Below are 26699 nucleotides of genomic sequence, written 5' to 3'. Positions count from 1 at the left end.
AAAAGATTATAATTATGTGCGTATCTTCAATGGATATCTTTTAAAAACAAGACACAAACATAGAGTAAACGCACAAGTTTTTATTACACTTAAGTGCAAAATTCATTCTTACATTACAAATTTCATACATTAAATTACATTCATCATAAATAAAATTGCACTCCAAAAGGAAATGCTTGAAATTGCTCCCTGATGAATCCCATACGAACCTTGCATAAAACCTCATAATTCATACAAAACAATAGGTTCAAATTGTAAAATATGAGATAGAAAAGACAAACTACATGCTTATACATGATTACAGATTATGGAAATAATGAATCTCAGCTGTTTTTAAGAAAAGGTAAAAGCATGTGAAATAAAACTTAAATATTTACTTACACCTATTACATTAAAGTGTTGAGCTTGTATAGAAAGCTTGATGGTTACCTTTAGGAATAGTAGTTAGAGTTAACAGTAAGGAATCCAATGTTAATTTATAAGATGACCAAATTTAATTTAACCAACAGTTTGAACAAAAAGTCATTATACTTGTATATATAAATCTGTTATCGTTTATAATCTCATGCTGATTTGAGCTCATACTGAATTCATAATTAAAACTGTATTGTGTAATTAGTAGTAAAAAATAATGACTTAATAATATATCATTCTATTTTTAAAAAAAACTAAAAGCTTTTTAAAAAATCAATTTTAGCAGCAGTGAACACTAAAATACCAAAACATTGAACTTTTTAATTAATCTATAAAAAGAATTCTTTTGAACAAGCTAATAACTAAAAGTATTCAGGGGGAAAAGAAAAAGAAGAAATCCCTAATCATACAATTTCTTGCAATAGCCAAGAAAAATGTCTTGTTTTGATCTTTTCAAGTATACAGTGTATTTAAATACTTGGGACTCAATAACAAAAACGTTACAGTACATTATTACCTCAAAAATTTAGGTCACTGAATAGCACAAATATATTACAAATTAAAAAGAACACTATTCATAAAAACAAATTATATTACCCAAAAATATCAAGTAAGCTAAAAAATTATAAAAATATAAAACTTTAATTTTAAAATTGAGTTTGCTCATTGCCAGATCATGAAATTTTAAATCTAATGTATTTAAAAATTTGTACTAAGCATTTTATGAAATAAAATAATTTCAGCAATTTTGAGCTTGAAGGTTTTTTCATGCAAAATCTTTCCAACAGAACTCAAGAATCATTTTAATGGTTTAACGCAGACGATTGTAACATTCGCGCAATTTTGAATCGACTGGTTAAGAATTTGACTTAGCTTCAAAATGGGGCAATCAGAGCAATAAATTTTGTAATTCATATACTTGTAATCTTGGCTCATAAAATTTTTGGAAGCACTTGAAAACCATTCTTTTCAGAGTAGTTCAACAAGGATTGCTGACTTATAGTTAGTTCCTTCCACGATCAGAAACATTACACTGAGAGCTATTGTGAGCTTGAAATATCACCATGTGAAAATCGCTCGGACAAAACTCCCAAATCATTTTGCTGCTTTGGAACAGACGATTTCAAAGTGTAGCGCAATTTTGAATCGGCTCCCCAAGATTTTGACTTAGCTCGAAAATGGCGCAAATCAAAGCCATGATCTTTGTGGTTCATTGGTGTATAACTTTGGGGTTCACAATATTCCTTGAAATGTTCATAAAAAGCTTTGTATCCACCTTCTAAAATGTAAATTTCAGGATGATGAAGACGAGGGTAGCTACCTTCATTTTTTTCACGATCTTTGTTTCTTAGGAAGCGACACAAATTGGGAGCTCTTTCTGAAGAAAATTCACAGTGAAAAACAATAATGTCTCTTCCTGATGTGAAGAATGTACCATCTTTTAAAAAGAATTCCAATATATCTTCTTTCGTGTAAATGTTTTTTGCACCTTGGATATGTCCACCATCAAATTCATATGGATACCTGGACAATAAACAAATTTTGTAATTCAAAAAATATTCAATTTGGATAACATAGTAATTCCTTTAAAATGTATTCATTTTTAAAATATATTTTGAATAATAATGCAAAAGTCTTACAGTTACTATCTGACACCCATTCAATGCAAAATTTGAAAGAATGTAGGCAGAATCACAATAGGAGAAAAACATACTTTTCACAAAAAAAAAAAAAAACGAGCTGATGTGTGCATCACATGACTTCCTTTTACTCCAATTTAATGTAATTTCCACATTATTGGCAATTTTAATGTCATTTTATTGTTTTCTCTCTAAATATCACCAACAATGGCCAAATCGAAACCAAATTTAAAAAAAAAAAATTGCCAAATTTGTCGCCAAGTTGGCGACCAAAAGACTGGCGATATATCGCCAACTGTCCGACAAATTATATCACTACTTGAGTTTACATCGAAATTAACAATGATTTCCCCACAAAAAGGGACGAAAGACCCCCTTAGAAACATCCGAATGCAACCAAAAGAGAAGGTGCACAACTAGACCCCACTAGGAGCCTGCGTACCAAATTTTGACTTTCTGGGACATACCATTTTTGAGTTATGCGAGATACATACACACATTAGCACACATACATACGGACATCACGAGAAAATTTGTTGTAATTAACTCGTGGGTCGTCAAAATGGATATTTTGGGTGTCTGTATGTTTCTAGACATATATCCACATGTGGTCGGGTCGAAAAAAAAACTCAACATTCATTTGGGGGTGAGAAAAATGGAAATTAAGGCCGATTTTGAGTGAAATTTTTTTCGCGAATACAATACTTCCTTTTTTGTAAAAGGAAGTAAAAAAATGCGATGGAAAAGTAGACCCTTTACAAAAACTCAAAAGCAAAAGAAAAGGGGGGAAATAAGGATTTTAAGGATGGACGATAAGAATTAAGGAAGGCATCTCTCAAGTTGCACAATATTTGGTGAATGTTGGTACAGGTAAACAGAAATTTTGGGACAGCTCACAAGTGACTTTTTTTGCCCCCCCCCCCCTTATTCGTCACTCTCTTTCAATTAATATTATCCACTTCTTCTCCTTTATCAAATAGTTACATTTGGCGAAAATTTTTACAAACCTGTGAGAAACCAATAAAAATTTTACATATTTGTAGCTTTTAGGAAAACACAGAATATAATACCCTTGAAACAGAATTCTAATTTTTACTGTCATCCATTTGGCTTTCATTTCATTATTTAGAGGCGCATACACAAACACATACACTATATTGTTAATACAGTACAAAACAATACATAAAAAATGTATTTCGGTTTCTATAACATACTGTTAATTAGTCAACTTACTTCTGGGTGAATTTTGTAATGTGAATGTAAATATATGATTTTATTGCTAAACAATTCTTAAAAAATGTTGTTGAAAATTAAAATAATTAAAAAAATGCAAAATACAATTGAACTTTTAACAACATATTTTATTGTGTTGACATATTTAAATTCAATACCAAAGCTTGGATTTTGCCAAGGAGGAGAAAAACGTTTAACTGCCACCCTTCATTCAACTCTGTTTTATTAAGTTTTAACAAAAAATAAATATTAATAAAATAAAGAGAATTAGGGTGAATTTTTGAAATGTTAACTTTAATACTGAATTTCATACTTTCATTCTTTAATTTTTGCCTACTTTCTCTTAAAGGAAAAAAATTAAGAAATTCATAAAAGAAAGCAAATTGCATCAAAATTCTCCCTAAAAAAAGTCTATGTTTTAATCCATTAATGCCGGTTTCGAAAAAAACAATAAATTATGATAATTTTAATAGTATTTATTTATTTTATGTCTAGTAAGTGCATCATATAGAGATTTAATTTTTACCGTTAAATTTTCTATTTTAATTTTTATGGTAGATTTTTCTACCAACCGGCGTTTGTATGGTTTGAGCACATTATTTTTGCAAATTTTACATTTATTGTTTGATTGCAATAATTGCATTGATTATCGATTATAAATATTTATAATTGTAAAATATTACTTACACTTACATAAAAGAGTTTTCTAATAACAATTTCATTTATTTCAAAAGAAAAAAGGAATGTGTTCATTTTGTAAAATAAAAGTTTATGAAATATGAACTTGAAAAAATCGATACTAAAAAGTTGTAAAATCTCGAAAGTAATTAATTTGAATATTTATGCATCACAATCTTCTCGGAATGAATAGCGAATCTTCTTTTCAAAAAGTCTGGAACATTCGCCATTCTTTTACATCACTTTGCACAAATTGCCCCAAAAAAAAGTGACCACCACAGATTTTTTTTTTTTTTGTAACAATATCTAATACCGTATTCTTCTACGAATCAAAAAGGTATATCCGACATATGCACTTGCTATGTGTTTCAATAACTACGGTATTTGAATAATTAAATTATTTTTCTCAAAAGCATCTCATTTACTGTTTGAATTCACATCGTTTCCTGAATACTTTATTGCTTGTAATTGCTGCTGCAGTACTGCCGTTCCATTTTACAGCATCATCTTTATTGCAGCATTACAACATGCTGTTCTTGGTTGATTGTGTGTGTGTGTGTGTGTTTCTTCATTTCATTTCTTGAACCCAATGGAGCATCCATTTGTATACTCTTTCAATGCATAAGTTGAAAGAATATCATTTAGCACAGGAATAAAAGTAAAAAATTGCCCATAATGGCATGCGTTTCCTCTGGTACTTAGGTACTTATTATTTTTCCAAAAATGCAAGTGAAACGTCAATCTATACCAATTCGTCTAGGTGCCGCAATATGGTACCGAAAAAAATAAAAGTCCGTATTACGAGAATAACACCCACAGTTTATATCCAAATCAAATCGAATTTCCTCTTATCAGCTTTTTGCGTCCATGACGTCCATAATAAATTAACAATAATACTAAAATACTTAAAATCTTTAAAAAATATCGCTTATTTGTACAAATTTTAGATCAAACACTTCATTTGCCCGAAGCAAGACAGTGACTACATATTCGCCGGTTGGTACAATTTTCTACCATTGAAAGTAAAAGAGAATTTATAACAGAAACAAAGCTAAAAACAACTTTTTAAAAGTTTATATAAATCAAATACACTGTTACAATTATGGTACAATTTTAAAACCTTTTTGAAATTACTAAAATACATGCAAAACTTGCATTTTACTTTTTGACGGAAGAGGAATGTTGTTAGAGTTATGATTTATTAAAGTTTTAAGACTACTAATACGTCCGTTTTTAACGAAGATAAAGTAAACATATTTTTTTCCCTTTCTATGATTATTTACTATGTAAAATGCACAGCTTTTGGGGTGATAGCATCATGTAAAGACGAATTATAATTTTTTCCCCGGTTGGTATATTTTTGTACCAACTGGCATGAATGGGTTAATAATTAAATATATCATATTGAAAAATAAAAAATTGGAAAGTAGGGTTCGCAGAGTTGCAGCAAGATTTCACTGCATGAATACACTCAAAAATTTTCAGTGAGACTATTAAAAGATGACCAGTTACAACTAGTGATTGCAATACCTGTATACTGAATAACAGTATTTTAAGTAATTTTGCAATACTGGTATTTGCTGAGGAAAAATAATGGTATTTCGGTATTAGCCTAAAATAATAAATTGTTTCCATTAAATTTTTTTAAATTTAACTTATTAAATTATCTACTTATATTTTAAATGTACATTTCTTTTTCCATGATACAGAACCAAAATCAATCAATTGACATACAAATTTTTGCTTCAAAAGCACAAATTAATAGAATATCATTAAACAAAAGTAGCGGAAAGATTGCAAAATGATAGTGTCGAAACTTGATGGTGAGATGAAGCGCATTTTCTTGCGCTTTTGTGCGTCATATTTTTTATTTTTTCCATTTCCCTGATCGCTTCCCCTTGATCACATCCCTTTCGTGAAAGTTAATTTCAAGTGTAATTTTTAATGCATTAGAGTCATGAACAATCCATTCTAACCATCAGATGCCTGAAGACTTGGATTTTGTTTTAAATTATTTGTTTCAACTGTACTAAGTTTGGACAAAAACTTTTCTGTTTGTAGCATAACAAATGGTATTTTTTATCACCAAGAGAAATTGATGTTAATATTGGAAAAGTATAATCTCAGAAAGAAATTGCAATTTGCAATGAATTTAAAAAAAATAACAATACCACACAATACAAAAAAAAAACAAAAAAAAAACACCCACACAAAAGGATTTATCCAAAAATAACACGCAAGAGACTGAATTATTTGAAGATGAAGGGGGGAGGGGTCATCTGGACAATTAAAGGAGGTGTATCCCACATTTGTTAACAGTACTACCGATCTGCATGAATTCAGGAATGATATTTTCAACTGTAGAAAAGTTGAACACTAAAACAAGTTCCCGGCTTTGAGACAATTCAACTTATGCATTATGTTTTTGACTATTATTGATTTTTTATTATGAAATTTGTTCCTTAATTTTATAATTGTTCTTAATATGTTTTCATAAATAATACAATTTTTGATAAAATTATGAAACATGCAACAAAAAAATATGTTTTTAAGCATTTCTTGAGAAATTTCAAATACCGGTATTCCAGTGTCACACTTCAAAAATACCGAATACCGGTATTGATTTTTTTTGTCCAGTTTTGCAATCCCTAATGACAACAAATAATGTAATGAAACTATCACTATTTTCGTTGAAAAAATGTAATAACTGCTGAACTTTTCATAATCCGACTCAGAAAAATTTAATATGTATTTATTAAAATACATTAAATACCATATAGGATCTTAAAAAATATTGAAAGACATTATCTCAAAAAGCTTTAAAATTTTAAATTTCGTAGAAAAAATTTTTTTTCCTCTCTGAAAACTATTTAAGTTATTACACATCAAATCAAAGTATACGCAATTCTCTTTAAAATGACCTATTATAAAACTGCAGTTCTCATAAAACTATAGCAAACTAAAGCAAAATTTTATCAAAAATTGCTTAAGTTTGTCTTTGTTATTCCCAGTAACTGCTGATACATTCATGGCCTTTACTCTGAAAAATGTTGGATGCCTTCATTAAAAAGATAATAATTTAATTTAAAAAAAAAAACCAAAAATTTAAATGAAAAACTCGGTTCTCAACATTTTAATATTAAAAACCATCAAATATTTTGATTAATATGTACATAAACAGACAAAATTACAGAACTTAAAAGTTTTTAAGCACAATATGCACAATTTAATCAAAAATATTGAAAGAAAATAAATCAAGAGCATGGTTTTGATTTCAATACTGCTGGAACCACTTGAATAGAGCTGATTCTACTTCAGGAAAGGTGCACATCTTCATTCGTTTCAAAATTTGGATTCATGGATTCTACTGCTTTAGAAGTTTCTATTTTTATTTTAATATCACTGACATAGTACTTGTTTAGACATCTTTAACAGTAAAAAAAAAAACTCACTCTGTCTCTCAGGAACTTATCTACAAATAATCAAACTAAAGAATGAAGGGGAACACATCTGAACTTAGGTCAGTCCTTGAATAAAGGCACAAGCAGTTGACTTGACAGCTTAAAAGCAAATTCATAGTCCAGCAACATGTCAAAGTGAAACAGTTCAACAAAAGAAAACAAGCCTAACTCGTTCAAGTAGACAAGCCTAATTCATTGCCGTACGTGTAACTCCTTTATTGCACCTTGGCTCAACAGGTGCTCTCCTTGCTTTAGAGGTCTATTGTGCAGGAATAGCAAGTGAAGGTTAATTTTTCTCTCATAGTCACTTGATTCTTTCTTTCGAAATAAATTTCGAGTCATCTTGGAAAAAACTTCAAGTTAAAGGAGGTTAACTTCGAAATATTGAGAATATTTAGCATGGAATTAATACAAAGGGGTCATGATTTGATAAAAACTTAAGTTTTCTGCACATTAAAGGCCATGTTGAGCATGGTTCAGCTTGAAATCCTTCACATTTGTCAGTGACGTCAGTTTCATAATTGTTTTCATTTGCTTTAGCTTGAATTAGAGCTACAATAACCTCAGAAATATCTTGACAGCAACTATTCGAAAATATGCTTCTGAATTTCATCAAATTAAAGAAAAATGCAGTAATCACTTGTTCTCAGGATTTCTGACTTATCACTAACTTTCGGTTGACTTTGAAAAGTTTAAAGATTTTTTCCGAGAAAGGATAAACTAAGTAGGAAGTCAAAAGATTTTTCTTTTTTTAATCATAAAATTTAAAAGCAAAGATATATTTTATATAATTATTTAACAAAAATTACAACAAAAGATTTATTTCATATCTGCACTTCTTTTACTACAAATATACTTCCAAATTTTCGCACACAATTGTTTTCTAAGAGTAAAATATGCAATACATGCTATAATAAAGTTGCTGTACTAAACAAAATATATTTGCTAAACAAGCATTCTACATAGAAATAAAATAAAACAACGATTAAAGGAATAAAAAATTACCTAACTTTATTTTAAAATTTGATTTTAGAACACAAAGATATGCTAATTTAAAGTTGTTTATTTTATTACTTTTTCTTTGAAACATATGGTATTAGTATAACACGATTCTTACCTTTTTGAAGTTGTTTCATGCAGTAAAAAAAGAGCTTTTTCTCCCTAGCAAAAAATAATTGATATAACTTTGCAGAAAAGTAACACATGGCTTATCCTTCTAAAACCCAGTCCAATAAAAGTGCTACTTCCAAAGCTCAAGAAGTAGCACTTTTATATTCCCAGATATCGTTTAACACGTATCTTTAGTTAACTTTAATCTGCATTAATTGTCTCACGAATATTCAATAATTGAATTTTCTTTTTGATTTTAATGAAAATAATTGTGTACTAATGGTGAATGCTTACTGCTATTTTTAATTAAAGATATCACTTAAAATCAATTAAATGTTATATTGATCTTTAAACTTTATACTTTTTACTCAACGCACAAAAGAGAATAAGGTAGTTATACCGTCAGATGGGGTGAGAATAGTATAGGGGGGCGAGATTAGGACAGTCACGCTTTTTCGCCGATTAAGCGCTACCTGTCGGTCTATAGTTGAACTAGAGGATTTTCCGGATGAGGGAGGGATAGCAGCGTAATAGTAGTCAAACAATCACGGCGTCTTCCATTAGTGTAGAACCTTCCCTGTTATCAGTACATTTTTTGAACTGAATACGCGAGTTTTGTGATTTTTCAAGTTTTTAAGAAAACCTGCATCGGGGCGTGATCTTCAGTTCAGCAGACACAATCAGCAAGTGTTATATTATGTTTACATACTATCTAACATAGTGAGTGTTGAAGTGGCGTTTTCGTACAACTGTTTTTATGGATGTTATTAACAAATAACCTGCCAATCACCAGTCAAGGTGGTTAGAATGGTACACTCTTATTTCACGGTTTTCGATTTGTTTTAGTCATTTAATTTTTTTTTTGGATGGTCCCATTTGGCAAAAAGAAAAAATTACAAATCCTCTCTCAAACAATGGATGCACTGCGACCACTCAACCTGCTTTACCAAAAAAGGTGATTTTGTAGTTGTGGAATACAAAGGCAAACACTACCCAGGAAAAATGCTGTCCGATGTTGATGAGTCAGGAGAGATTTTAGTAGCAGCAATGAAGAAGAGCGGGAAGTATTGGATGTGGCCCGACCAACCAGATGAGATTTGGTACAAATTTAAACAAGTTGTCACAATTTTGAAAGCTCCAAAAGAGATCTCCCCCGAAAAATTCCTCATTGACTTGAAGAAATGAAACTTACTTTTATAATTATCAAAGTGATTTCGACTACCTTCATTTTATTACATCCCAACTGCTTCAAATGATTTTTTATTGTAATTTTTACAATAAAACAATGATTTTTAAAGAAAACTTATTCATCTCACCTTTTGTTTTTCAGTTTTTTGTCCACCAGGTGGCTAGAAAATTATTTCCAATTTTTTTTTTCATAAGAGACAGGTTTTGTTGAATGGACTGAGAGGCGAGATTAGTACAAGAGACGTTTCCAATCACTTTCATATGGAAAAATGGTGATGTACCAATCTCACCACCCTGCAGGGGTGAGAATGGTACACCTTAAAAGAAATTTTACCCCCCTCCCACCACAACTTAAAAATTTTTTCATGAGTGCATTTTAAAGCGGAGATAAGGAGTAGTATTGTGTAAAAATTTCAGGTTTCTACGTAAAATAGCAAAACATTTATTAACTTTAATATCGAAATTTGTACCATCCTCACCCCGGCGTACGGTAACATTTGATAGTATTTATCACTAAAATTATAACAAATGTTGTTTGAGTTATGCGATCCAACGTTCCCCACCAGGCAGACCAACGTACCTAAACAACCCATGGGGCACGTTGGTCCACTTTACAAGGTTCCGTTAAAAAATTAGTATAAAAAATTTTTATTAATTCAACACTTTAAAAAAAATCTGTGATGTTGAGAAGTATTTATTAAAACTTATTTTTTTCCGAAGGGATTAATTTCCACTCCGAAAAAATTGAAAAAATTAATTTTTTCAACTTTTCAGGGTTTTAATTGAAATTTTCAGCAAAAAGTGATTAGAAATTTCTTACGCTTAAATTCCGAAGCAATCCCCCCCCCCCGTTTTATGTTAAAATACTGTCCAACAATAATGCAAGTTGTTCTATGACAATATAATTTGCATATAGATCAAAAAATGTTTAATAATACTTTTTGCAAAAAAGCTTAAACCAATAACCTTAGTGAAGAATTTATTTTCCTTCTTCATAAAACAAACAAGCATAACTTTAATCATAAAATTATGTTCCTGCTGACTATGAGAACCAAATGTACAGGGTGCGGATGCGGCAAAAAAAAAAAAAAACGGGCAAGCAAATTTTCATGAAACTTTATTAAAAGTAAATAAATTAACAAAACACAAAAAATAATAATATGAGAAGACCTTTAGGAATCAATAAATTTAATTGGTTTCAAACTGGCAGTCTTTTGCAGTAATACAGAGATGTAACTGCTTATTGAAATTTTCATTCAAGGGCCGCAAGTTCTTTACTCAATCCTATTCCCTATAATCCTATAAAGCAATGGGTTTAGAGAGTGCAAACTTATGTGCAGTTTAGGGTAGACCTTTGACTCTAAAATAAGCCATACAGTGTAATAAATGGGATTGAGAGGTGTAACGAGTAAAGCGTCCAGTCAAAAGATGATATCATGTCAAAAACAATGCGCCTTACTCCACTCTTGTCTTTTTAGCAATATGAATCGGTGTGAAGTTTAAGGAAAATGTCCAGTCTACATTGCTGAAGTGCTTCTAGGCCCACAGAAGTACAATAACTTCTTAAATGTCCTTCTAGTTCACTTTTTGATTCATTTTACGGCCCTCATCCTCAAAAAACTAGAGATTTTTTGTCGCCTGTGCTGATTCCATCACAGACCAAGCTGAACTTTGAAGATATTTAACATTTTCTAAGGTGCTTGGCGTGTCAGTGAAAGGTATCTCTTTCAACGTAGACTTGCGGCCCGTCTCGAACGTTTCTGGTATCTTTGGAGTCATACGAATTCCTGAACTTTTTGGATCTCGTAAAACTTCTGTTTAAGCTGTTTTTTTCCCTTAGTCGCACTTATCGTTCACAAATTCCCATCTTACGAACGACTTCTCTCATGGAAACCCAAGGATTTCATTGAACTCACTTATGGATGACCTGCCGATTAACTGATATGTTCACTGTTCGTTTTTGTACACTTTCCGGACATCGACTATCATTTCCAAGCCACCTGAAACGGCATACCGTTTCAAATACTGTTTACCGAGGCACAACAAATCGTTCTACTTAGTTAAACAACTTAAAATAGCAGGTACTTCGCTTAAAACTAAGAAAACCGAAAAACAATACATAAACTAGGAAATATATTGTGAATTATTTTCTAATAAAGTGAAAAAAAAAAAAGGCACTCATTAAAATGAAATTATCTTTCTTCCATTCAATAATACAATTTTTTTTTTTTGCCGCACCCTGTATACTGCCGTGCTAAGCAAAAAAGTGGAATCTGCAGTTTGGCTCTTCCACATATTTGATTCACATGTCTTTTTCTTTCTTTTTTTTCAGAATTTTTCAAAAAAATAGTTCTTGATCAATGACCCTGAAACATTTTATTTATTAAGTAAAATACGAAACAGAGAACAACTTGGTTATAATAACTCAGTTTTGTTCAAAAAGTGCTGGTTTGACTACTTTTACTACTGTGGTACGGCCGTATGAATAAACTGAAACTTCAGTTTAAGTTTTGGTTCAGCTTAAGAAAAATTAGTTTAGTTTTTATTTGGACTTGACTGGATTAGAAAAAAAGACTGTAAAGTTACATTGTCTTATTTTTCTTTCAAAAAAAAAAATCAATCATGTTTGAAAGTCGAAAAATTTCAACTAATATTTCAAGTTTCAGAGGCATTCTAAAATAGAAAATGTAATTGTTATGATTAGACACACATTACCAATATTATTGGTTGAATGACGACTTATTTCTGGTGTTTGACCATGAAAGCTCTCAGTTATAAAACATAAAGGTTTTTTTTTGTTTGTAATTAATCTTATCTTTATGTGTATTTCTGACAAGCAGAAAAAGAAGATGTGTGAATAGCATACATTTTTTAATGCTTAACCCTTTATATATTCCAAGAAACACAGAGCTATTAACGAATCCTAATTTTATTCATAAAAAAATCAAATTTTCCATTTTTTCCAATTTTTCCCGAAAAAAAACCGGTTTTTTCCACCACTTCAAAACTTTCGGAAATTTTACATCTCTATTCAAGCCACATGTTGTCTGCTTAAACTTCCATCTCCAGTTCCTGATTTTTTATTAGTGTCATAATATCTTTGGAACAAATCTGATATACCCCCCTCTTGGCGACTTTTTCCTGTTGGCGCCAAAAAAGCGTCGCCAAGAAAACTATGTATGACGTCATGTGTCATACATCGTTCTTAGCGATGCTTTTTTAGCGCCAACAGGAAAAATTCAAATTATGTCATTAATTATTTAATGAAATTATTGCATTAATTTTTTTCCGTTGTTTCTCCGGGATACGAGCCCTCGGTCTCATAGTACTTTCGTAATGAGACCTCGGCTCGCCGGCCCTGCCTCGGTCTCATTACGAAAGTACTATGAGACCTCGGGCTCGCCAGGACCTCGCTGCCGCTCGGTCCGTTATCCCTCCGACTTTTAATATACATCACAGTCGGATATAAGTCACAGATCTCCTCCGTTCAGTATACAATAAAGTCACAGATTTTATGTGAAATTAACACCATTTTTGTGCTACAAAAATGCCAACCAGACCAAAATACAAACTACCAGAAACACACTAAAAACACAATAATTCAAAATATGTTCACTTACCTTTTTTACTTTTCTTTTACTTCCTCACGTGAGGCAGTGCACATATGTTCCGCTCTTAGGAATATTTGTTCGGATTTTAATTCAATGTAATTTAATATTTCTTCATTAATATAATTTCGCCAATCGGCTAAAGTTTGTGATGAAAAAAAATATTGACTTTCAATATCAGCAGTTTTGGTCCCAATTAAAATCTCATATGTTATCAAAAAAATCTCCTCTATTTTCAACTTGCTAGAACTAAACCATGACCCACTCCTGATCGTTGCTTCTTTTCCACAAACAACACCCCCAATAACCTTTCTACAAAAAAAAATTAACCCATCTGAACATTTTTTAGTTTTTTTAATTTTCATAACAGAATTACATCTAGAACATAACATTTCATTCTTAAGTAAACCAATTTCCCTTAAAAATTCTAAAAAAACCTCTTTATTTTCAATTAGTTTAAATATAAAAAATCTATTTAGGACTCCGGTACGTCCAAACGTTGGACGACCTGACGAAAAAGAAAAAGAAGATTCATTCAAAAATTTCAATTGATACATTTGGACAACATCACAAACCGAACTCATAATTAAAATAGAAAATTCAACTAAATTAACATTAAAAAACAACAAGAAAAAGAATACTCTAAAATAAAGTTTGAATTGAAACTTTATTTTAGAGTATTCAACTTAAAATCTCCCTAAGAGCGAAACATATGAGCACCTACCTCCTACCACACATACACGTGCAAAAAGACAAACTTCGAGAAACTACTTTCCAGCGTTCAAGTTGCAAAACCAGGGTTGCCAAGTTATCGCCTTATTGGCGATTTTCGTATCGAGCGAAAAATTAAAATCTCGCCAAGAGGGGGGCATATCAGAGGAGAGCCATATCTTTAGTTGGACATTTTTATTGCTGCTTCAATTTACAGGGAAGAAAAAAAGAATTTTTTCTGTTTTTAATCTCATATTTTGAAAATGGGATAAAATGGGTATATATGGATAGGCTTATCATTCCAGCAAGTTGTCTTAAAAGATACAGCATATTTTACTTTAAATGAATATTAATTCATTTGTGGTTAATTTAAAATGATTGAAACATAAAAATATGCAATGCCATAATTTTATAAAATAAACTTCGCTCCATCATAATAAATAAAAATAAGCCAGAGGTATACTTATTCTAGTGTTTGTGTGCACTTGTGCACAAAATAACGATTTCCTTAGAAAATTCTGGGCTCAGCCTGTTGCTGGTCGTCACATTTGTATTTGATTGCAATCAGATGCTATCAATTTCTCTAATGTACCTTTAAATTCTCGAAACACATCCTCGTTTCAATCCGAAAAGTATGCGTCACAAAGCACGATTTCGTCACCTTATAAAGATTTGAAAAGTGCAATATTGTTAGCAATTTCAACAAGTGCTTCAGATTTGACAACTACCTGCATGAGTTATTTAAAACAACTTAAACAGGTGCTGGGAAATACAGAAGTAAATGACAAAGATGTTTTAGAAAGGCTAAGAGTCAAAAGTGAAAAACATAAGGAATTGAAAAACAAGAAAATAAAAAATAGAGGAAAAAGAAAGTTCCCATTCAGAGGAAGTATCTGGAATAGAAACTGAAGAAAATATGCTTATAAAGCAAAGTATTATACTTAGAGGAAACAAGCAAAAAATAATTTATTGGTAAATATATGGCTGTGTTGAGGGAAATATTATGAAGAGAAATATTTTTAAAAAATCCGAGATAGGGGATTTTTTTATTTTTCCTGATGTAGACGACATGAATTTCATTGAAGAACATCAAATAATAAAAAATAATAACGAGCCACATTTAACAATTTAAGGCATTACTTTTTTTAAAGAAAGACAAGTATGGATAACATGCGTCACCTTATTAATATTTTGTCAAATTTACTGTTAGCACTATTTTTTTTAAAATTAAATAGTTAAATTTTGGTAACTCACTCTTACATCTTTACTATCATACTGCATTGAACAAATAGTATGCTTTTTTATCACTTCTTAGACTTTAATACCCATTTTACCCCACAGGCTACCCATTTTCACTTGCGTGGGATAAAATGGGTATATAAAACATATAGTCATAAACACTCCTCTCAAAAATAAATTTGTATCAAATTATGTGTGAAAATCATTTAATTCTACTCTCAACATATGTAATGTATACATAAAACAAAAAAAAAAAAAAATTAGAAACGAAATACTTTGACAAAAATACTTGAGTGAAAATCCAAAAGTAGGCTATTTTATACCCATTTTACCACACCTGACCCTCAGTAAAAAAGCGGACCTTATGAGAAAAAAACATTGCATACATTTACATTTTTCAGTTATACATACATTTTAACTTTTACCTCCTAACTTTTTTCCATAAAAAAAAGGAAAATTCACAATAATTTCTTTCGCACAAAAAAAAAAAAAAAAAAATTCAATAATATTTTACTTTTTCATAAAATGGGAGCCCACAAAATAAAACCTGGATTGACCCCTGAGTATGTACTTTTTTCTACAGTAAGGTTGAATACTGTGAATATTTTACTGAACAAATAAAATGCTCTTTTCATATTGCCAGACTTCAGGACAGATTTGATTTTGGGATCAAAATATTTGAAATAGGTCATGTTTCTCTGCATACTGCATATGTTCTTTGCTAATTCTTATATCTGATAATGTACTGGGTTAATTTATAATGTATGAATTTATCTGGTAGAACAATTTTGGTTAAATGATTTTAAATAAGATTATTTACCTGCAATCCACAATGGTACAGGATGTAATTTCATCATGAAATTCACCCTTTAAAACCTTGACTAGTGTCTCAGATGATATGCACTTCAAATCCTGATGACGTCCTCTTATAAGTGGTAGAGCATATGCCTTGCTACAATCGCCAATCAACTCAGGCTGCAGTTCAGTTTGTTGCAAAGCATACATAATAGTAGTTGCAGTTTCAGAGTAGGATCTCTTGAAGATATAACTGGGACTAATATCAATTGAGGGTGAACTTTTTCGCCGTTTATTGTGAAAGGACAGTGCGGTATCAGGGGGTTCAGGACGCTTGAATGTATATTTATTAGTAATCTCACTTTCTCGAGCATTATCTTTTAAAGAATTTGTTGCAATGTAGGTGCCTTTTTGTGAAATTATTTCTTGGGATGGTGAATTGGATGAACTTAATTCACAATCTACATCCATTGAAAGGCATCTTCTGATAGGTTGCTTGCCTTCTTTCTTTGCGGTAGATGGATATTTTGCCTTAAATGAATCATGTAAAGGTTTGGTTAGCAAATTCGTCATATCTGGCATAGGTGTAAGTTCAGCTTCAAAGTCTTCTAAATCAAAAAAGTTTTCCAAACTATCTTCATCAACATCATCAGCGAATATAGAGCTTCTAACTTTTGCTCGTGGGGTTGGATGAAAGCTGGACTTGCTAAATTCATGACCAAAACCAGAATACCCACTGTCTTGAGAATCAAATTCCATTGAGCTAGTGCTTCCCGATTTTATATCTTTTGAGTTAACCTGAGATGGAGCAGCATTTTCTTTATCCTCATCACTATCAGATGGCAGAGTTTTATAATTAGCATACAATTTCGAATTTGATTTACATTTATTTGGCACATTTTCAAAAAACGTAGGTGAATCAACATACGGAGACATCGATTTCATGAAATGCATGTTTGAATCTTCGTTTGAATATGGGTTGGACCAAGATATGCGGCGAATAGGAGTCCCACACTTCGAAGTAGAAAGGCTTTTCAAATTGAATGCTAAGTTCGTAACGGGAGACAAAGCAGTAAGTTCATGTTGCTGAGGAGAAGCATCAGCTTCAACCACATTATTTTTATGTTTCGTAGGAGAAGTCATTTTGTACATTAAGAAACGATTAAATTAAGATCTTTTGAAAATATTAAACTTCATTAAGACATGGCAACTCGAAAAAATAAAAGATCATCAATTACATAAGCATTCCCAGTTTTATCATTAAGCGTCTTGAAAATAAATCGTTTTGAATTTCTCTTTTAATTTATTAATGAAATAAGATCTTTAAATTTAATATTGCCGCCAAAGAAATACATGCAAAAACATTAAAATATTAATTTAAGAAATAGCGACAACACCCAACTGTACACAAATAATTTGAACTCCGCAGACAAGAAAGTTTTGGATGGTTGCCAAACTGAAATGAGAAATATTAGTTTTTTGTCATGCTCGAACGGTCTCGGTCATACTGCTTCATATGAAATAAGTTTAATATGCTTTCAATAAGTAATAAAAAGAAATTTCAAAAAACAGCCTTAAATGATTCATTTTAGCTTTACATGATTATTTTTTAAAATTTTGAGAATGTCAAAAATGAAATTTGTACAAGTCCAAATGGCAATACGTTGTTGTGTAGGTTTGTTTATCAGGGCGGACATTAATTACAGCTAAATCCTGGCGATTTTTACAGGGAAATTTACGGCAACCTTGACGTTTGGCGACGCAATGGTTTGGCGCGCGAACAAACGGTAGATACACGAGGGGGCCTGAGGATTTATGTGATTGTGAGGTACGTTTTAATGATTAATTTGAATTTATGTTTCACAAAAACACAAATTAACTCTTGAAATTAGTAATGTTGCAAGTTTCATTTGTTATTTCAACGAATATTTATTCAAAAACTGCCTAATGACCTGCAAAATGGTTTCGCTCGATCTTAAATGTCATAAATGTGATTTGATGTCAATAACATGTTACAATTTATTTAATATTGAGCTATTGAGATGAAATGATTAATTTATGTATTTCTCTTTCTTCAAAGTGATCTCGTAATGGTTTGGTGCTCGTGAACATGAGAACAAAGAGGATTTTGCTCTGATTCATAAAGGAAACAAACAATGGTACAATTTTATTCATATTTTAATTAAAGCATAAGTAAACTTAGATAACGGCTTGTAATTCAGTGTAGATTTCATATTAAATCAACTAATTTCTAAAGAAATGCATCTTAATAGTATCTTACAAAACGGTTTCGCTCAATGATGAACGTCGTTATTATGGATATGAAGTAATAAGGATTTGATTTCAATAATTTCTTGCTATGAACTTAATACTTTGCTCGTTAGACGAAATGTGATTTCTCTGTTAACTAATAACTATTTCTGCAATAGTTATTATATTTAGCTTCCTATATAGTGTATGTTTCATTTGAGTAAAATTGCAAAGTTACAGACAGGAGCAAAATATGGTAATTTCTAGAAGAAAAATAATTTATGCATTTTTCTTTTTCAAAATGCAGGTACCTATTGACCAAATTATGTTTTTAAACAGGAGTATATTCATCTGATGCAGATTCTTACCTTTTTGAATCATAAAACAGTTATCAAACAATCATTTTTTTCCTTCTAGCTTCTGCTATTTAATAGAATTCTGTGTAACGGAAATCTCAAATTAAATAATTCACTCATCATCCTTTAAAAGATCTGTCAATCATGCTTTTATTGCTGAATTGCTTCATGACTTTCAGAAAAATAACATGCAGATTTGATTTTCTTGCCAGTTCCAGATATTGTCACATGCTTAAGAATAAATACTGAAGTATTTAAATCAAAGTATCATGTGGGGTGCAGTAGCTGTGAGCAGCAACAAACGCTCCAGGTTAAAGTGCTTATATGTTGAGGATTTTTACTGCTTGATATTTGTTTTTATTCTTGAGATTTTTTCTCCATTCGCAGAAAGATGTCCATTCTATTTTAATTTATTACAGTTCTACTTTTTGAAACTATTCTACATTGTTTATCTGTGTAATTATTCCTAGGCTGTTATGAAACTTGATCCTCAACTTGAATTGGTTTTGTATCATACTATAATTTGAGAATTTTCCTGTAATAAGCAGGTCGTGCATTCAATTCTTGAATAACACTTTTTATGAATTTGTCTTACTTCTATTCTTGATGTAATATTATGAAGCAATCATAGCTGAAGTATTTTTTTTTTATAATAGATGGTCACACCTTAGTGTAATATACAACAAAAAAAGAGTTAAAGAGAATAAGCTATTGATAACAGCTAGTTTACTATTGTACCTGTTGAAGAATATTTTAATTAATAACATGTTGAGAAGCAAAATATACTAATTATTTTCTGAATAGGATGGATACCTATTTAGAACTATTGTATGCCATTCCAATAGCATTGTTATAGTGTTGCATTCAAATTTTAAATTAAGTTTTTCCTCCCCAGAGTCTAAAAACTGTTTCTGTTGTCCAGTTGCAGAGGCTGAAAATTCCTGACTGAATGGCACATAGTAGAGGGAATTGGTTTCATTTGCTGCCGTTTCCTCTGCTTATGCTTTTCGGTTTTTTCCGAGCTTGAAGAGTAATTACTGAATCAACGGAAGTGTGGGTATGTTTGATCTTTAAAATTGTTACTTTCTTACGGATGCTATTCTCTATTGTTAATCTGTGTAATTGGAAACTTGGGTTACTCCCAGACTGTTATGAAACTTGATTCTCAACTTGAATTGGTTTTGTGCCATACTATATTTAGAGAATTTTCTTGTAATACACAGGCAATGCATTTAATTCTTGAATAATCTTTCGTATGAATGTGTCTTGCTTCTATTCTTGATATAATCTCTATTATGGAGCAATCATAGCTAAGTAAATTTTTTATATAATACATGGTTACACCTTGGTGTAATAGATGACAAAAAAAGTAATAGCAAATAAGCTATTGATAACAGCTATTTTACTATTGTACCTATTGACAAAATATTTTAATTACAAACATGTTGAGAAATAAAATATATTATTTTTCTGAACAGGATGAAAAACAGTATTGTGTCCATTAGCATTGTATAATATTGTTGCTTTTAAATTAAATTGTTTTTTCTTCCCAGAGTCCAAGAACTATTTCAGGTGTCCAGTTGCAGAGGCTGGAAATTCCCGACTGAATGGCACATTGTAGAGGGAATTGGCTTCATTTGCTGCCATTAACTCTGCTTGTGCTTTTCGGTTTTTTCCGAGCCTGAAGAGTAGCTACTGAATCAACTGAAGAATGGGATTCTCTCTCTCTCTCAACATTCTAGGGTCCCCATACTTACTGCAACATGGAGATTAACCAGTTGGATGAGGCCTTGAAGACAGTTCTGGTTTTTTGATTCAGACCAGGAGCCAAGCAACCCCTGATCCAGCAGTCCCAAAAGTATCAGTTTGGCATGGGAACTTGTACTTTAACCATGGATATATTTAACAAGCCCTGGTCACCACTAACGATCACTGAGGTCTTCAATCGTCTGGAATAAATTCTGGAACTCATTTTTTTATTTGTGTTATACAATCAACTCTCAATATCTCAAATATTCCTTGAGGGGCTGTGGTAACTTCCCATAACTTGAAGTTTGAACCAGTCTGAGATTTGAATGTATTATATATTTTCACTAAACATAATGAAGTGTAACCAAAAGTGTGGGGAATTAGTGTCATTGAACCCCTTAATTTCCAATGACTGGCACAACTAAACTTTTTTTGTATGTGTGTGTGTGTGTTTTTTTATAAATAAAGGGGTTTTTTTTTTCTCATATCACTTCTTTAAAAACCTCTCTCTCTCACTTTATCACTTGTATATCACTTTACACAACCTTTATAGAAATGTATAAAACAATTTTACTCCAGGTGTGGGAGCTTCTTTGAACATCCCATGCTTTGCTCAGTGAGTCATCATCACAAGTAATCCCTTTTCCTTGATACCTCATTGCTATTTTTTTCATGTCCTGATATCTTACCCAAGGGTGCCTCTAGGGTCAGGGACTCAGCTGCATTCCATGTAATCTAGTAATCAAAGCTGATGTCATTAACCCACATAATCCCTGATCTGGGCCAAAGGGAAAACCGAAGATTTTTGTATTGCTATATGGTTATCCTAAGGCTTCATGTTAAAAGTAAAGATGCTTTTGAAAAAAATAATGGCATCAACTGCACCACCTGCTTATCAAGATTAAATCAACTTTATTAAAAGAGTTTTGTTTATAACCATGTATCAAATTTCTGTTTCATTAATCACAAAGTAAAGATTGCATATTTTGAAATGGTGTCTATATTTTTTGTAGCTATAAATAAAATTCTTATATCCAAGTCTATGTGTCTGTATATTTAGTTTTTTCGACTAAATAGTTATATTTTTGCAAACCCTCAAATTCGCTACTTCTGTGTGATATCTTACAAGTGTGATAAAGTTACATCAATTTATAAACTTTATTTTTGCCATAAAGAAGCCAGAAAGGGGAGGGACCATTTTAATCAGGTGAAGTCTGGTTGCTAATGTAGCAGATAAGCATTAGTTCAGTTATGTTTGATTAAATATGAGTAGAAGAAATTGTCTCAGACATACAGTTCATCAATTGTTTGTATATTTATATATTACAGAGGATATGTTTCTCTTTTGAAAATGAACACTAATAAAAGGTATAATGAAATATTAATTAGAGAAACTAAGCATTAGTTTCTGACTAATTGATGAGTGGGAGAAATTGTCTCAGTCAGGCAATGTTCATCAAGGACATGCTTATTTATATATATTAGAGGATATGCTTTTCCCTTTTTTAAATCAATACATGAATTGTAAATAGAGATCACTCATTTTCGCTTTCTCTGTTGTAATTTCTTAGTTTTCCAGATTTTATTTATTTTCCAAACATTGGCAGGGTTTAATTTCAAATTAATACTTTTATTGATAAAGACAATGTATAGATTAAAATTAAAAACTGTTGTGTAACATTTGTTTATCACTTCAAATTTTCTGAAAAATTGAAAAAAGTAATATATTTTTATGGCTGTGCTAACAAAGGGCGTACCACAACTATGGAACCTGGGCCAAATTGAAAATATCAAAAAGAGATTAAAATTCATGATTGATATTTCTAAGTTCCACCAAAATGGAAGGGATCGGTGTAGTACATTCTGTCAAGAGGCCGCAAAATAAAGGATAAAGTATAATATAGTTAAATAGAAATGAAAGAGACTAATTAGTTAACAAATATTTTATTGATTTCCTCCCCCATTTTGCGGATTTATATGTCGTGTATTTTATTCATTTTCTCCCTTATGGAGAGAAAAAATTTTAAATATGTTTTTATTTATTTATTTATTTATTTATTTTCTAGTGACTCAAGAATTTAAATGGAATATCAACGTCATTTTTTGCTGGTGCGGAGTAGAGATGCGACAATGCATTAGCATATCGGTCAGCGGCCACTTTAACAATTTTTTTCAGCCGATTTTTACCGATTAATCTGCGAAAAGATGCCACGAAGTGCCCACGATAACATTCGTACACATATATGATCAATAAAGACTGGGATGCCTCGGAAAATTATATTTCTTCTAAGGCTGCCGCGAATCGAAAAAGTTTGGGAACACCTGCGCTATGGGATAGAATAGAAACCAAAAGTGAAACTTTTCGGAAAACGATGGACCGCGTTTCTATTCCCTAGTTTTGAATATATGAAAAAGAAAAAAAGCTACATTTTAATTTAAAAATGTAGATTCACATGTTAAGAGCATCTGTTAAATAAGTGGAGACAAAACCAGAAAGTTAGAGAATGATGAAATTTTTTCAACAAACATTACCTTTATGTTGATATGATGAATATGATTTTTGAGACTTTGATACTAATTTATATACCTGAAATTATTTTCGTTAGTAAATATTGGGCAAAATTTGACTATATTTAAAATTAAGCTGCCCAGCCACCAGAAAAAATGTCAATGCTTTATTGAAGGTATTTAATAAACGCCCTTTCATAATAATCGAAGCTTTCTTTTTTATTACTAATTTAAAATGGAAATATTTTCTTAGTTACTCCGTAAAATCAGAGCCGGCCTTAGACCGATTAGAGCAAAAGGACCGAATCGGGCCCCACGCTAGCATGGGCCCCGCGCCAAAAGAAAAATAATAATTTTTTCCTGTCAAACTCTTTTAAAAAGTTCAAATTTAATATTTAACTGATGTTTAATCTGGGAATGTGGAGCTACTTTTAGTTCAATCAATAGGGTAAGGAGATTCTGAAGCTTTCAGCTAATTTTAATTTGCCACAAGCAGCAGGAGTTATATTTCGCAAAATATATTTCCAAAACTACTTCTGTGAAATAAATTTCCATAAAAAAAAGTTAAAGTATCTGTTCAATTGACCATCTGAAAGCGATGGCCACAACGATTGCACCGACCGGTCAAGAGAAAGGGAAATAGGTAATGGGACTTCAAAAAATGAATTTTTAATGATTATCGTCGATTAGTATAGTGAGTAATAAAATAAAGACCCCACCTCAGATCTTAACTACCGCAAAGGCAAAGCAAAAAATGATGCCAGGCACCCAAATTTTAGGGGCCCCAAAGCTGCCTCTTAAATTTAATTTATTTATTTATTTCGTTTCATTTATTTATTTATTTATTTTTGGCGGGAAATGTGCGAAAATACAACACCGATGATATTTTCTGTTATATACAATTTATAACAATGCCCCACATAATCTTGAATACAACTTGCTCCAAATATCACCAGTACTCTTATTATTGTGCAATTAATTGTGAAAGAACCCAAATCCCTCAATTACAGCGTGATTAATGCTTAAAACACCTTCAAAATAATTCCTTAGAAAACAAATTTCCAACAGCTACTTGTAAAAAGAGAGAAATCAGTGCTATCTCACAATCGGTCGCGAATTAAAAACTTCGATTAAAACCCGCACAACCCCTACATTTTTTTTTTCTCTCTTTTTAGAAAAAAAGTGTGGGTGTGATGAGGGATTGTAATTTTCGTTTGGGTCTTATCTACAGTTACTTGTCGTCTATTTTTTGATTTTGAAAGTTATTTCACTGAATAAAAAATTTCCTACGAAAAGAAATCTACATCAATGACATTAAACTGTTATAACTTTTGATTAACTATAATACCAGTGATGCACAACCTTTTTATAACTGCAGAACGAAAATCATATCAATATGATTCTCGTGGGTCAGATACATATAAAAATTTAAAAACATTTTTTCCTCTAAATTTCAAAAAAAAAAAAAAAAAAAAAAATGAGGTGATGTGTGCATCACATGACTTTCCTTTTACTCCAATTTAATGTCATTTCCCCATTACTTGCAGTTTTAATGTGATTCAATAGTTTACTCTTTAAATATCACCAACAGTGGCCAAACTGAAACAAATTCTTAAAAAAATCGCCAACTTTATCGTTAAAATGGCGACAAAACTTGGAGACCAAATGACTGGCGATATATTGCCAAGTGTCCGCCAAATTATAACGCCACTTGAGTTTACATCGAAATTAACAATGATTCCCCTCCAAAAAGAGGCAGAAGACCCCTTTAGAAACACCCGAATGCAAGCAAAGGGGGAAGTGCACAACTGGACCCCACTAGGAGTCTACGTACCAAATTTCAACTTTCTAAGACTTACCGTTCTTGAGTTATGCGACATACATCCGCACATACGCGCATCTGCACATAAGCACATACAGACGTCACAAGAAAATTCGTTGTAATTAGCTCGGTAATCATCATAATGGATATTTCGCATGTCTATACGTTCTTAGGCACTTATCCACGCGTGGTCGAGTCGAAAAAAAAAAAAACTCAATATTCATTTGGGGTTGAGTAAAATGGAAATTAAGGTTGATTTTTGAGTGAAATTTTTTTCGCGAATACAATACTTCCTTTTTTGTAAAATGAAGTTAAAAAAAAAAAAAACATGGAAAAGGAAACAAAATAATGAACTGCGAATTTTGTTATCATTACTTGGCATTAATACTGGGTGCAGTGTGAATTTTCTTTCCAGAAACCACGAGCCATACGTTAGTCACTACTGCTCTATACCACAACATGCAAGAATTGTGTGCTCTTTTATTGCTTAATTTTAGAATAAGACTTAGAATATTTTGAGTAGTGCATAATAACTAGGAGACCAAATAATAAGATAGGAGTAAAATTTTTGTGAGATCAATGTGAAAGTTAAATCTTTTAGCTGAGTATTAATCTAACAAGTAACTGATTGAGGACTACTTGAAGTCTCTTTAGCACTGGAGCACCATATCGCCAAGATGCAAAATTGGGAACTGCCGTCTCATCCCTCTTCTCGCAATGAAAGGCGACTGTTAGATAGCAAAACAGCATTACTTGGAACATGAGTTAAATCACAATAAATATGTTTTTAGACCTTCAATGTCAAAAATTTCATAGCTGTGAGGTTTAAAACTTTTATTCCTCCGGCGAAGTCTCAACATATAGCCTAAAATTTGGTTTTTAAAACTTCAATGTCAAAAGATTGTTAGGGGGTAGACAGAGCAGAGTATGGGGTTCTGTAATTTCCAAAGAAGTGTCACAGAACCTTTCACCCCTTTCCTTAAGATCCACACTGATAGATTAAGTTTAAGCTTTTAAAAAATTCCACGGGATACCTCCCCAATTTTTTCCTTAAAATTGACGTCTTTTTCGAAAAACATTCTGGATTCTGTCATCTCCTCTTCCCACAAAATATCCTAAAATTGCGTTTTTACACTTAAATTTCCGGAGGTTCATCTGATCCCCTAGCGTCGTCTAAGCGAGCTTAAATTTCACTTCAGTTTCTAAATAATTCAACCAAGTATCCTTATTCCCTTTCCCATAATTTTACCAAAAATTGCCTAAATTTATTTTGGCTTCAGTTTTTAAAATTCTTTCAGAACTATGACTTTGAACCTTTAACTTTTTCTTCAGACTAAAACTGGGTTTTTAAGACTTCAATTTATTAAATTCCAATAATTATATTTTCCAGGGGAGGTCGCCACACATCCCACCTCTGTCCTATTGCAGACGTCACCAAAGACAGTCCAAAATTTCATTTTTTGGTTTTGTAGCAATTGGAAAATAACTTTTCTGCCAATGCACTAAATTGCGAATCTAGAAGTTCTCAGTGCTAAACTTATGTAAAACCTTGTTTTTTAATTCACTCATTTTTTTATTGTATCTCAAATTAAATGCAATTATTTTGCAATGTGCCCCGCCAGAGTTCTCCAATCGGGCCCCGCATTCGTTAAGGCCGGCTCTGCGTAAAATGGTAAAATTACACATACAAATGTCTATGTATGCAGGCAGTCGGGGAGGGGGGCGGGGGAGGGAATAACAGTTGCAATTTGGCCTTGAGCTCACAGATTGGTCCTGTAAACGAGATGCCTGTTCAAAATTTTGTTTTGCGATTTTTTTTCTTTTTTTTTTTTAACTATGGGATTTTAGGAGTTTACTAACGAAAATTTTTTCTAGCATTTCATTTGCATTGGGCTGCGAAAAAACAAAGAAATAAATGCACCAAAAAAAAAAAAAAC

General features: G+C 31.6%; 1 protein-coding gene across 1 annotated transcript; it reads right to left on the bottom strand.

The window, feature by feature from the left end:
* Positions 1 to 79: 79 nt before the first annotated feature.
* Positions 80 to 17497, bottom strand: LOC129222825 (M-phase inducer phosphatase-like). Its single transcript, XM_054857376.1, has 2 exons — positions 16103 to 17497; positions 80 to 1938 (listed from the first exon to the last, which is right to left on the bottom strand). The coding sequence occupies exons 1-2, from the start codon at positions 17227 to 17229 to the stop codon at positions 1455 to 1457; spliced, it is 1611 nt and encodes a 536-aa protein (XP_054713351.1). The 5' UTR covers positions 17230 to 17497; the 3' UTR covers positions 80 to 1454.
* Between the last annotated feature and the right edge of the window lie 9202 nt (positions 17498 to 26699).

The sequence above is a fragment of the Uloborus diversus genome, chromosome 5 (assembly GCF_026930045.1).
Source record: "Uloborus diversus isolate 005 chromosome 5, Udiv.v.3.1, whole genome shotgun sequence".
NCBI classification, from domain to species: Eukaryota; Metazoa; Arthropoda; class Arachnida; order Araneae; family Uloboridae; genus Uloborus; species Uloborus diversus.
The sequence above is the reverse complement of the archived record's forward strand: the minus strand, read 5'-3'. Positions and strand labels throughout refer to the sequence as shown.

Bases quoted from the DNA above. Each gene is read 5' to 3' on its own strand.
- LOC129222825 (XM_054857376.1), bottom strand. From the start codon at position 17,229: ATGTACAAAATGACTTCTCCTACGAAACATAAAAATAATGTGGTTGAA. The intron at 1,939-16,102 runs GTAAATAATCTT...TTTATTGTCCAG, and splicing joins TGTACCATTGTGGATTGCAG to GTATCCATATGAATTTGATG.